General features: G+C 38.0%; 1 protein-coding gene across 21 annotated transcripts in view; it reads right to left on the reverse strand.

Moving 5' to 3' along the window:
* The window catches only part of Nrg1 (neuregulin 1), a 1,129,183-nt gene that overhangs the window by 20,813 nt on the left and 1,094,049 nt on the right, over positions 1-14,321 (reverse strand). For 15 of the 21 annotated variants that reach the window (XM_045158416.1, XM_045158415.1, XM_045158414.1 and 12 more), the window contains one exon: positions 940-998. In XM_045158416.1, coding sequence (XP_045014351.1) covers positions 940-998 — 59 coding nt within the window. Of the gene's footprint in view, positions 1-939; positions 999-1,578; positions 1,647-14,321 lie in introns of those variants that run through there. The other 6 variants (XM_045158412.1, XM_004666942.2, XM_045158419.1 and 3 more) reach the window with 3 other exon arrangements.

A 14,321-nucleotide genomic window follows, 5' to 3' on the forward strand; every position in this document is an offset into this window, starting at 1 on the left:
AAGTTTCAGAACCAATGCTATCATCCCAGCTTATGAAAGGGAAGATAGATAGTCTGGTTATTTGTGCAATTATATACAGTTTGAACTGGGCAGTTTAGAAGTGATATTCAAAGCACCATGAGGCCATACACATCCATTAGAACTTCTCAATTCTGCATTAAATCATACATACTACACCTAGGATTGAGTCATTATATTCTGAAATATTTTCAAAATAACAATAATATTTTCTCCTAAAATTACCTCTGAAGCTAACATGAAGAAATGCTAACACAAAAACACCAACATGTCAATGATTGGTTAAACTAGTCCTGAATTACTTGTTCCCCAAGCAATATAAATGGAAGCAACAATACTTCCTTTGTTGTGAAATGTTTGCTTTTAATTTTCCTACCCATGGCTTTTTTTTAAACAAGTGCCTGTATGCAAACTTTGGTTAATGAAGAAAAACATCTGAACTCTTTTTGTGATGTTTATTTGTTATAAATAACACACTCAGCCAAAATTAACTTACCATCATTTCAAGTGCATATTAGTTACAGCTTAGCAACAGCCTTTTCAGGATATTGTCACTGGGTACAGAAGGTGGGCCATTCAGTTGAAGGATTTTATTTTATCAATACAATTGAGACTTTTAAATGTCTTTATTTTGATTTCATTCCTTGATATCGACTATCAGTGTGCATCACGTTATTCAGTATCAATTTCATGAACATCTGGAGCTTCATACACCTATTAGTAACTGAGGGCCAACTAGTCACGGACAGAGGAAGTGACACACGGCTGTGTTAATGTTCTCATGCGACAGGCAGAGGCAGTCAGGGTTAGACCTGGTAAACGCTCTAGCTCTAGGTGAGTCTGAGGGGAGATGCAGCACAGAAAGCGGCACCGACTGAACATGCTCCTATTCAGGCAGAGACAGAAAGGGAGTGGACGTACTGTAGAAGCTGGCCATTACGTAGTTTTGGCAACGATCACCAGTAAACTCATTTGGGCACCTGAGAGAAGAAACAAAAAACAATGGTAGAAAAAACAGAGAAAAGAGAAGAGGTGACTATACGCTAGAAAGAAGCCGCGCCAGTGTCATGGACTTGGTGAGTTCACCTCAGGAACGGACCTCTGTCCTAGTCATGGCTTTCAACTCTGGCATCTCCCCAGATGGTCCGAAATTTGGACAGAATGTAGTTTTGGATTGTATGTGACAATTAGAGCCCAACATTTTAAGTGACTGCGTTCTTTCAAAGAAAGCCACTGAAAATGAAATGTGATATTTCATTCACTTTGTTTTCCATTGACAGCATTCTTAAAAGACATTGGAAGAAATGACTTTTGGCTGGCATGACAACTGTGATTGTCAACACCACAGGCCATTTTTATTGGCCATTCTTTCACATTTATAATATTGAGAACCAAGTAGAAAGAAAGGTAAATAAGATCACAGTGAAGGGGCTTATGACCTGAGTGGTGAAACCATAAGTAGAACAAAAGGAATCAGTTACAACCGAGCTGTAACAGCACCAAGTGGTAGTGACTTGCTGTAGTTTGGGGAGAAAGCAAATTTCAGATTATTTAACATACTTCCTTGGTTTTGGACTTTCATGGGCACATTCTCAGTACATCTTGCTCCAGTGAATCCAGGTTGGCACCTAGAGGGCAAAAATGTGATAAGCAATAGAACTCTAAAGACACTGAACTTTCAGACTGGCAATTTTCCTCCTATGGAATATGGAGATTCCTAAAAAATGACCTGGTGCTGAACAACATAGAAAGGAAAGACACAACACTGAGAATCCATGTCCCAGGGAGACTGTGCATTATCCCTTGGTGTTTTGTGCTTCAGTCTTCAGGAGTACTTAACTGGAATTTAACTAGAGAGAGACTGCGAGTGAACAGGTTGATGAGGCAGAGGCTACAGAGCCTGCCTTTGCCCTGAGTACTGATTTACACTGAGCTGAAACACTGAAGCTCATGAGATCTTCTGGGCTTCTATCCATGCTTTCTGTTATCAAAGGACTTTGAGTTTTTACTTCACATTCACTGAACTTTCTACTTACTTTTGTAAAATTTAAAATAATTTTTAATTTTGACAGAGTGAAAGAGGGAGGGAGAGAGAGAGAGAGAGAGAGAGAGAGAGAGAATGGGCATACCAGGGCCTCTAGCCACTGCAAACAAACTCTAGGTGCATGCGCCACCTTGAGCATCTGACTTAAGTGGGTTCTGGGGAATCGAGCTGAGGTCCTTTGGCTTTGTAGGTACACGCTTTAACTGCTGAGCCCTCCCTCCAGCTCCACTTTCTACTTACTTGGTAGCTGCTTTTTATATTGTAACTGAAATCATTAAGCAATAGAAGTCAAGCACTTTTATATTCTAGTGGATATTGACAAGAAAAATACACTTCTTTATTTTTTGGTTATATTAAGCAATTTTTTTATTAATATTTTTATTAATTAGTTTTTTATTCAGTAAATACAGTCAGTTTGGTACCATTATTAGGCTCAACCTCATTTTTATTTATTTATTTGTGAGAGAGATACAGAAATAGGCAGGTAGAAAGAGAGAAAATGGGCACACCAGGGCCTCTAGCCACTGCAAAAACTCCAGATGCATGCACACCCTTGTGTATCTGGGTTACATGGGTCCTAGGGAGTCAAACCTGTGTCCTTTGGCTTTGTAGGCAAGCACCTAACCACTAAGGCATCTCTCCAGCCCAGTTCTTCATTTTTTAAAAGGTATGACAAATTCAGCGTCATTTTTAGCAAAGACAGAAAGTCTTTCCAACAATATTCAAAATATGTTTTTGAAAGAAAATATTCAATGAAGAATTTTATTAGCATAAATTTCACTTCATCCAATTACTTCAAATAAAAGACAAATACACATTTGGAGGGGTTAGGCTGAGACAGGGTCTCAATCTAGCCGAGGCTGATAAGGAACTCATCCTGTGGACAAGACTAGCCTTGAACTCATGCCAGTTTTCCTATATCAGACTCTTGAGTGCTGAAGTCAATGACATGAGCCATCATGCTCAACTTATAATATACTTGTAACTGTCAAAATACTAGACTCAGTATAATTTTCTACTTAAAGTCATGCATTGTAGCTGTGCTTAGATAGGAAAGTCATTTATACTCAGTATCATAGTCTACAAAATAAAAAAAAATCTATTTGGTTTTACTTAACCAAATTCAATATCAAAAAGGCTATTAGCAGCTGGTCGTGGTGGTGCATGCCTTTAATCACAGCACTTGGGAGGCTGAGGTAGGAAGATCACTGTGAGTTTGAGGCCACCCTGTGACTACATAGTTAATTCCAGGTCAGTCTGGACCAGAGTGTGTCCCTACCTCGAAAAACAAAATAACAAAACAAACAAACAAACAAACAAACAAAAACAGCTACTAGCAAGGCATGGTGGCTCATGTCTTTAATCCTAGCACTTGGGAGGCAGTGGTCAGAGGATGGCTGTGAGTTCAAGGCCACCCTGAGAGTACAGAGTGAATCCCAGGTCAGCCTAGGCTAGAGTGAGATTCTACCTTGGGAAATTTAAAAAAAAAAAAAAAAAGCTATATTAATGGGCTGGAGAGAAGGCTCAACAGCTAAAGGCACTTGTTTGTAAAGACTGAGGGCCTATGGTTCAAGTCCCCAGTACCCACATAAAACAAGATATACAAAGTGATGCATGTATCTGGAGCTTGTTTGCAGTGGAAAGAGGCCCTGATATGCCCACTCTCTCTTTCTGCTTGCTTCTAAATTAAAAAAAAGTTATTAAACAATTTTGAACATGTTATTCTTCTGCACAAGGAGGTGACAATTCATGCAGTCCCAGAAGTTTTACCTTGTGGCTACTTGCACACTGTAACTTTCATCATTAAGAACAGCTTCAGAAGCATCAACCAAGCAGATCAGAGTGCCCCAGGAGCGCTTTAGAATACCTTTATATGAATAAAGTGATGATTTGTGCTTATATTTCTGCTGATCAGAAGAGAGAAAACCTACCTAGAACAATAGGTAAGAACTGTGGCCTGTGAGGAAGTGTGTTTCTCAACAAGATGCCATCCTACATGTTTCAATAAGAATACCATGCAGAAATGTAAGAAAAAACATGTGGAACATTATTCCATTCAACTTATGTGATAAAATTATTTTTGAATAAAATCAGGTTTTGTTTATTTGCTGTCAGTCAGGAGTATAAATTTCTGCAAGGTGCATCTGATACTCAGTTACAGAATTATGGATATATCCTACAGTGACCATTCATCTTACCTGCCTATATTCTTGATAATCAATAAAATTCTCATGTTGAATACCAATAATCTACTTCTTCCTATAAAAACAGGCACAAAATATGTGAATTCTGGGAGAGGGAATATACATTAGGGCCAAGAAATACTTCTATTTAAAGATTATAGAATAAATAGGTAAGGACAAAAGTTCGTGAAGAGAAGGACTGTATTTATTAGGAAACTGCCACTTAAGTCTTCTTACATGCCAGATCTGTGACTAACGGGCACACGGCAGCTATAAAAATGGGGGTCCAAACTTCACTCCTAGCAATTTTCTAAATACATACATTCATGGGTTCTAGTAAACCAGCATGTGGGGTAGGGCATATCTGTTATCAGATCACACAGTGTGCTTGGTGCAGTAACAGTAGAATATTTAAGGTATGTACATCCTCACTTGGATTCAAATCAGAATTATCCTGTTGTTCCAGTTTATCTTCAGTTTGGGGTGAAGAGTCTGAGTTTTTCTACTGTTATAAAGCTCTAAGTTTACTGAGACTGTGGTACAACACTCTCAACAGCCTTAGCATCTCCTGAAACTGATTAGTAGAAAGGCAGGATCTTAGGCCCTGATGCAAATGACAAGGGGTATTTGAACAAATCCACAGAAGAAAGATCTGTGATTGTGTTCAAGTTTAAGATTTCAGGGATCTTGAACTGGCAGACATCAGGCAAAGGCTGTCTCTCCTGGCACTAAATGGTCTTACTAAGTGGTTATCTAAGGTTATTTATTTATTTATTTTTTACAGTGAGAGTATGAGAAGTGATGTTCATTATATCCTAAAGCATAGAATTCTTTTTTTATGAATTAGTTTTGTACTCAGTGCATACAGTCAAGTTGTTACCATTGTTAGGTTCATCCATGTCGTATTCCCTCCCCCTGGACATTTCTTGTTGAGGTATATGGGGCATGCATTGTGGAGTTAGGCCACAGTCGTGGGTAGGAGAAATGTCTCTGCATATCATGACCCAACAAATGGCTCTGACATTCTTTCCACCCCCTCTTCCGCAAAATTTCCCTGAGCCATGTTGGGTTCATTTTTGGTCTGCTTCAGTGATGAGGTATTGGGGGCCTCTGGGTCCGGGTACGAGAACAAGCATAGAATTCTTATTAGAAAACCCTGATATTATTTCTTCTTTGGCGGAAGAAGAGGAGGAAAATGGCTGACACAGGATCTCACTTTGCAGCCAGACAAGCTACGTAACTTATGCTGACCTGAAACTTGTAGTGATCCTCCTGTCTCAGCTTCCCAACTCCTGGGATTACATGTGAGTCACCACAGTGGATCAAAGATCCTCTCCCTCTCTCTCCTTCCTTCTTTCTTTCCTTCCTTCTTTCCCCCCTTCCTTCCTTCCTTCCTTCTTTCTTTCCTTCCTTCTTTCCCCCCTTCCTTCCTTCCTTCCTTCCTTCCTTCCTTCCTTCCTTCCTTCTTTCTTTCTTTCTTTCTTTCTTTCTTTCTTTCTTTCTTTCTTTTTTTCTTCTCTTTCTCCTTCCCTCCCTCCCTTCCCTCTTTCTTTTATGTGGTGCTGGGAATGCAATCTAAGGCATGGGCTAGGTAAGCACTCTACAACTGAGATGTTTCTCCAGTCTGACATCATTCCTTCTCAATACAATCAGAAACACAACTATTCACAATCTTCTAAAAAACATTTTTTTCAGGCTAGGGTTATAGCAAAGTAGAACAGTGCTTGCCTATGTATGATGCATCCTTAGTCATAGAAAAAATATTTAATTTGATAGAATGGATTTTTAAATTTTCATTCATTCATTTGTATGTGGGGAAGAGGAAGGGAGGGAGGGAGAGAGAGAGGGAGAGAGAGACAAAATTGGTGTGCCTCTTGCCACTGCAAATAAACTCCAGATGTATGAGCTACTTTGTGCATCTGGCTATATGCAGGTACTGGGGAATTGAGCCTAAATTGGTAGGCTTTGCAAGCAAGTGCCTTTAACCACCTCCCCAGGTCTATAATGGATTTTTAAAACAATCAGAAGTAAAGTAAGATACAAATAATCAGTTTAAATGTTAAGAACAAACATGAATCAGATGGAGGGAAGGAGCAGCTGACCTGGCTAGCTTCTGCATACACACACTAGAGACTACTCTGGCTACAGAGGAAGTTTAAGCAGATGAAAACTCATCTGATCTACAGTTCACAAGACATCCCATGGGATGACTTTTAACCACAGAGACTATCTGACTTTTGATGGGTGTCTATTGCTGCTAACCAACAAACCTATCACTTTCCCAGGGGCTAAGAATACAATAAACAAAATGTGATATTAGGCAACATGTTTGGATGAGTATGAGCAACTTCTTAAAAAAAAGAAAGAAATTATTTCCTATGACTAAAGAGCACATGCCAACAACATAAATGGGGTCAAAAACTTATTTCCATTAGTTTTCTAGATATATGTTCACATATTCTAGGAAACGAGCACATGGGGGGGGGCAGCTTATCTCTGCAGTGGCACATGCTTTCAATCTCAGAACTTGGAAGGCTGAGGTAGGAAGATTGCCATGAGTTTAAGGCCAGCCTTGGCTACAGTGTGAGTTCCAGGAGAACCTGAGCTATAGTTGAGACCATGCCTCACAAAATTATTCTTAGAATATAATGATTTGAATACAAACCAAGTGCCTGCTATTGCTTCAAATATACATACATGTTTCATTACAGATAGAAATTATTTCTTAAAATAATTTCACAATTTATTCCTAACATGACAATCTTTGTCCCATAGTTATTCTTAATGGAATGTGCTTCCCTCTTCTAGCTAACACTTGCTGACCCTTCCTTGGCTCTTGCATGTTGCCTTGTCCCCATATCTTTCTCCACATGTACTATGTTCTGATTCTTTGTGTGACTAGTGGTCCTGAATCACTACTCAGGATTTCTCTCGCCTAACATAGAGCCTGGATCATGCAGATCTCTTATAAAGTGTGTGCTAACGTGAATCACAGATGAGACAGCAATATCCAGTAAAGAAACTTTCTTTTTTAAAAAAAAAAAAAATTTAAACTTTTTTTATTATTTTATTTATTTACTTAAGAGTGACAGAGAGAAAGAAGCAGAGAAAGAGAGAGAGAGGAGAGAGAATGGGCATGCCAGGGCTTCCAGCTACTACAAACAAGCTCCAGATGCATGTGTCCCCTTGTGCATCTGGCTAACATGGGTCCTGGGGAAATGAGCCTCGAACCGGGGTCTTTAGGCTTCACAGGCAAGTGCTTAACCGCTAAGCCATCTTTCCTTTCATAACTAAAATGATCTACTAAGTACAAATCAATCTTAATATCTACCTTGATCTTTATAGTTTACAACAGAATATCTATGGAATCTCAGGAAACTTTTGATACCATGCTCACATATTTCCTTATCCAAGTAAACCCTTTAACATTATGGTTTGCAATGCTAAAGAAAACAAAGACCATGGTTCTTAAGGAGCAGATAAATTATCACAAAGAAAATTATTGATATTGAAACACCATTTTACCTAGGATTAAATAAAGCAGAATAATAAACCTACCAATATTTCTGCCTGGCACTAGTGACATAAAAACTGATATTCTTCAAAAATATATTTGCCTTGAAATGGCATTTATATACTTAAGTTCTCTTTAACTCAGTGCCAAATGAAAGAATTTCATTTATAGTCACATTAAGATAATCTACAGGGCTGGAGAGATGGCTTAGCAGTTAAGCGCTTTCCTGTGAAGGCTAAGGATCCCGGTTCGAGGCTTGATTCCCCAGGACCCATGTTAGCCAGATGCACAAGGGGGTGCACGCGTCTGGAGTTTGTTTGCTATGGCTGAAGGCCCTGGCACGCCCATTCACTCTCTCTCTCTCTGCCTCTTTCCCTGTCTGTCACTCTCAAATAAATAAATAAAAATGAAAAAAAGATAACCTACAAAGTAAGGAATACCCACAGTTGCCTTAGCTCAGAGTGTAGCAGTACATGTGTCTCATCCTGTGTGCATGACCGAAAGCTTCTCTCTAGCTGTGAGATATATAACTTCACTTAAGACACTAAAGGGTTGTTAATTCTCTTTTGCATGTGTATGTTGGCACTATGTGTGCACATGTGCTATGTGTGTATATGCATTTGTGTGGACAGACGCAGGCACCCTGTGCCCAAGTGTGTACAGGCCAGAGAAGAACATCAAGTGTCCTCCCTTATCACTCATCAGCTTGTTATTTGAGATAAGGTCTCTCAGTGAACTCAGAGCCACTGTTATCATTCAGATTAACTAATCAGCTAATTCTAGAAATTTTCTCTTCTCCTTCTCCAAAAAGACTGAGGTTAGTGGTATGTATGGCCATTGCTTTATACATGGCTGTTGAGGCCTACTCAACCCTCTTGGGCACTCACACTGTGGAGCAATCACTCTTATCCACTGAGTCATCTCCCCAGCCTCTAATTCTTCTAGTCTTTCAAAATCTGCTTTGAAAAGAGAAATGTCCGATGAATTACTTGATATGCTTTCTATGGAGTCAATCTCAGAAGCATGTGTTATGAGAATCAGGAAGTATCTGGTGTGCTTTATATTCAACTTAGAGACATTATTTCCTATTTTTTTTTTGTTTGAGACTCTAGATATATTAAAAAATGTTCACAAATTCCTAAGAAACTTGTTTATAGAGGGTTGGCCAATTGTTATCTGCCATAGTTAACTTATAAAGCATCTTTATGCATCTTCCTTTCTTTGTTTCTGGGTGTCATCTTTATTCCCTGAGAAAACAGAGAAAGAATGTACAGCTGAAAAACTCTCTATAGTCATCATTTGGACAACTTACATAATACATTTGCAGGAAAGAATCACCTCTATTTTCTTTTTTAATATTTATTTATTTAATTATTTATTTATTTGACAGAGAAAGAGGGAGAGAGTGACAGAGAGGGAGAGAGGGAGAGAGAGGGGAGGGGGAGAATGGGTGTCTCAGGGCTTCCAGTCACTGCAAAGAAACTCCAGACGCATGCACCCCCTTGTGCATCTGGCTAACATGAGCCCTGGAGAAGCGAACCTGGGTCCTTTGGCTTTGCAGACAACTCTAAGCCATCCCTCCAGACCTCTATTTTCTTTTTGATCTTCTTCAGTTCCAGCCATGGCATTTCCTTTTACACTGAACATGTGAAATTGCTTTTTTGGTGACTATGTTTGCAAATATCAAATGATGAAAATGCCAACAAGCATATGCTGGGGAAGACTCATTATTTTGTACTAGATATCAAGCCTTTTGCTATTACTCTGTAAACTTGAGTTGAAAGTGTGCACAGAAGTTCAGAGTGCTGGGCTGTTTCTGAAGTATCCTGTTCCAAATAATGACTTTCCTGCATTCTGGCCAGAGCTCACCTTTGCCTACTCACTGGTTAAGTATCTGTGCTATAGATTATTTTTTCCCAAATGTGTTGTTACTGTTAGTCTTCATTCTTCTAAGATGTGTCTTATTCTGTTATCAACCTTTAAGTGAAATTACTTGAGGTTTATCTATGGTTTTCTAATTTGTGTTTCACTGTCTTTATGTGTCATCTGCAAAAGATATCTACCTCCTCAAGAGAATGGCTTCCTTGGTACCATTAAAGAAAGTATAAACTACAAAGTGCTCCAGTCATTTTCCTTTGGATCTATCCTCTACCTCCCCAGCACTGCTCAGCTTATATGCCTGCTCCCCTTCCTTTTTATTACAACCCTGAGACAAGTTTCCAATCCATGAGATAACAAAATGCAGATAGTGGCCCCATAGGACTCATTGAATAAATACTGTGGAAAAAATACATACAAAGCCTGTAAGCTATTCTGGCTCTCAAAGGTCATGTTGCAATGTCTAGGACAGACTGTCTAACTACCACTAAGGGCATTGTTGATGAAGAACCCCTTCTTTGTTGAACTCTCATCCCTTCCTGCACCTCTGTGGGCATAGCTTCCTCTGAAATGCTCTCCTGTACAACAAAATCCTTCACTGCCAGTGTTACCCAACATAATGCATCTGTACATTGGGGTCAAACTACCTCAACAGATATGGGGATCCATTCACACCCCGTACTCACCACACTGTGTCACTGTGACACAAACACATATTGGCTGCTCATCTATGATCTATCTTATTCTCTGGAAGATGTTCTCTTAAACAGCTTAGAGACTCTGGGACACTTTGTCATCCTATCTACACCACCAGCCTCACTTTATAATGAAGCATCTAAATGTTTTTTAATTTAAATAATTGAATATAACTGTTAGAAAATTTATTGACAACGGTTCCATGTATTTCAGAGAGAACTACATGCTCTCTCCCTCCAGCGCCCAAGGCTTGCCAAGGTCCTGTTGTCTCTGCCTCAACTTCCTAAATGTTCTTCATAGCACTCAGCACATCCATAACTTATAATTGAATAAATTACTTGAAACATGACTGTTATTTGCAATGGCCTATGTCTCTTTGAGGCAGAGTTCTGTCCTTGTGGCTTTGCTCATCTGTTGAAGCTCAGCAGCAATCTGCTTTGGCCAGCTCAATAAGCACACAGGGTTGCTGATTCCAAGAGGAAAAAAAAGAGGTGAGCTATTTGAGGCACTTAGATTATGTTCCTACTTCATCTAAATTGGTTCCTATAAAAACAAAAAGACTTTCTTCTTTGGGAAGTCAGAAGCTGCATGGGTTCATAAATAGTTAAGTGCATAATAGGACTTTGTACAAAATAAACTGAAGACATGGTTGTCTGAAGAGATCTGTGTCTAGATCCACAGAGTCCCACTATTTCCTCTCCAAACACTGTGTGTTTCTTAAAAAAAAAAAAAAAATGTGTAGCCCAGGCCGGCCTTGAACTCCTGATCCTCCTGTGTCCACCTCTGCAGCAATTACCTACGGGTGTGTGCCACCACAACCTACAACACTGTCTATTTCTATTAAATGCAACAGTCCTCAAGAATAGAACAGCCCTAGCACAATGTTGCTGCTAAAGAAAGCTCTTCTAGGGCTGGAATCAGAGTGGGGCTTATAGAGTTCTTAGGGACTGGGATGAATTCTAATTACTTATATCCCTTTTATCTATTCAAAATCTCTATACAGCCATGGTGATAAGGGCACAGGATTCAAATAAAGAGGATGAACCATCATGCCCTTGTTTAATTATGTTACTGCACTTACTGATAAGTACTACAGATGTCAGCCAGTATTTTTTAAACTTTAGAGACAGTTTGTGTCTTTGACTTTCTCTTTGAGTACCCACATTTCTCTAGCTTGTGTGACTAAACACCTGCTGTGCTCTGGAAGTTAGTGACTCCTCCTAGCTCTCACAATGTCCAGTTCCTACTTGGCCTTCACAGCTCAAGCATTGGCTGTACAATTTACTTAGTTTACATTTTTCTTTCACTTTCTGGATCTGAGAGTCAGTATGGGCAGGCATATGACTGCAGCCTGAACTCCTACCTAGTATAAAGGAAAGACTCCAAAAATGCAAGCTGAGCCTATAAAGCCTTCTTGTTTTTTTAGTGTTTTATTTTACTTTAAATTTTTTATCCCTTAAAAATCTAGAGTTTAGTATTTGAATGTATTTGCTCTCACTATTTTGTTATTATAGCCATTTTGTTTCTCTAAACAGACTAATTTCCTAGGGACCACAGACTATGACTTATACTTTCTCTTTATTTTCAAAAATGCCCAGCTTATGCAGACAACTAAATAATACATACTTACTGAAGTTAATTTCCTATAACTGGTTATTGAGACTTTATATCGTATAATTATATTTTTATAACTAACTCTATCTCTTTTAATAATATATAATACAACATGGGTCTGAATAGCTTATTACTTATAAAAATCATAGCAATACACTTTGAGAGAACCTGCATCTTTTTGCAAATAAGAAAGCTAGTGTTAAAAAATATTAAGTAACCTATCAGTGGAAAAGTTACAAGGCTTGATGGCCATCTCATGAATAAAAGTAAAAACCGCTAGCTTTTAATATAAGGGAAAAAAGTAGGAGCTAAACATGATAACACCATCTGCTAAGATTAGTACATATATTTTTCCAATGTCTACAGAGAGAATATAATAGTACCATTTATTTTTTATTAGAAAGACAAAGATGTCTTGTTTCCCTAGAGTTAAAAGTACATTAACAGAAATGAATTCATTTATTTTCTCCTATTTCTTGGGAAAGACTGAAGAACATATTAATTCCATGTCACAAATAAAGATACTGTGCAGAGGGGTGAAGAAGAAGATCTGAAGACTTCACTGAAATTGGTGATTAAGAGCCTAATCCCCTCATGATAAAACCCCATCTGTACAATGGACACTATATCAGATTTATAAGTATAGATAGATATAAAATCAATTCTTAGATTAAAAAAAAAACCCATTCATATCCTTCAAGATAGCTTTCTAGACAGTTCCATGTCCAAATGACTATTTCTTTGAACCATATGACAACATCAGAAGATTAAAAACTGGAAGGTTTTTTTTTTTTACGTCTTTATGTAATCTGGAATAGTTGCTATTTTTTTCTACAGTATAAAATTTAAATTCCTGTAGAGAGAAAGGGAACATAAAAGATGAGAACCACTGTTCAAATCCCCATACAATCCCTAGAGGTATGTCTAAGAATCAGTAAACTTCTCCTTAGAGAACTGTTTCGCTGCTATATGGTTAATCCATTTGGAACACCTTATGCTAAGTGGAGGGACAAAAGAGATTGGCTGTAAAATCCTGTAGTTCAGCTCCCAAGAATACAATAGTGGGTGAGGTGACCAGAGAGACTACTTGGAAACATCCATGCTTGCGGTGTGTCTGAGTCATGTCTTTAGTGAGAACAAAGCAATGATGTTGCTCATGCTTCAGTAATGTTTTTACTCTAGGCAGATGGGCCATATGGAATCTATGAACTGGCTTCATGGACAGGACCATGATGAGCCAATGCAACATTTCTGTGCCTTCTGTTTCTATTCAAGTGTTCTAGTGAACAACATGTTATCATAACACTCGAAAATTATATGCCTTTATTTAAATTCTGAGTAGTTATTATTTTAATTTTATAGATGTTTTTAATAGAGAGGGTTTTTTTTTTTTTTCCTTTTTTGGAAAAACACTTTCATGTAACAAAAAAGGCCTAAACTATTTTAGATATTAAATACATTGTAACTCTTACAGGTACTGGATTATTTATAAGATTAATAAAGGCAAGATTCAAAGGGTGATGGGGGGTTGTCAGAATCATAGATGTCATATGTCTTCTTTATAAAGACCTAATAATAATTTATAATATGTTCTTTAAAAAGTTACAAACTAGAAGGAAAGAAAGGAACAAAGAAATAGAAAAGGGAAGGTGTAATTGCTGGGAGGTAAAGAGCAAGTGCTGTCCACAGATGTTAGTGGGAGAGGTGTAGTCTCCATTCATGCTTTGCAATTTCAATAATTATCAGAGACATAAAAACATTTTGCTGCAAGATCTTTTAAAGCATTTTTAATTTAATGACAGACTGTGGCTGAAGAAAAATTACAGTTATTGGCACTATACCAAAATAGAACATGAACAGCACTTATGTGATTGCAAGTTTTGTATAGGATGTGGGAGGGCTACAGAAAAGGGGAAATTAATATGTGGAAAAGAACTGCATTGGTTCCTTAGGGGTTCTCAGAAACTATCATATGTACTTACTCAGCCTGTAAATCATGCAAGGACTACAATGAAAAATGATCACAATGCATTAGTATAATTAAAAAATAGTGGTTTCAGATATTTTTGTAAACAGCAAAAAATATGAGACATAGATAATATGGGGGCAATTGTTTAAAGGGGGGAATATTTAAGGAAAAATACTTTAGATGTTTTTGCAAGAAGATTTATTAAAACACAATTACACTTTATGCCCAAGATCAGGAAAGAATCACAATGCTTCCCCATATAATAAATGAACCTCACATTTTACAGGTTATAATTCTTTGCTTCTGGTATTTTCAATTTGATAAGAGAAAATCTTATAAGAAGCAATAGATTTTGCTCACCTCCATCACTATGATAACTATAGTGATGCTATATTTGTGCTGTAT

This window comes from Jaculus jaculus, chromosome 9, assembly GCF_020740685.1.
Source record: "Jaculus jaculus isolate mJacJac1 chromosome 9, mJacJac1.mat.Y.cur, whole genome shotgun sequence".
In the NCBI taxonomy this organism is placed as follows: Eukaryota; Metazoa; Chordata; class Mammalia; order Rodentia; family Dipodidae; genus Jaculus; species Jaculus jaculus.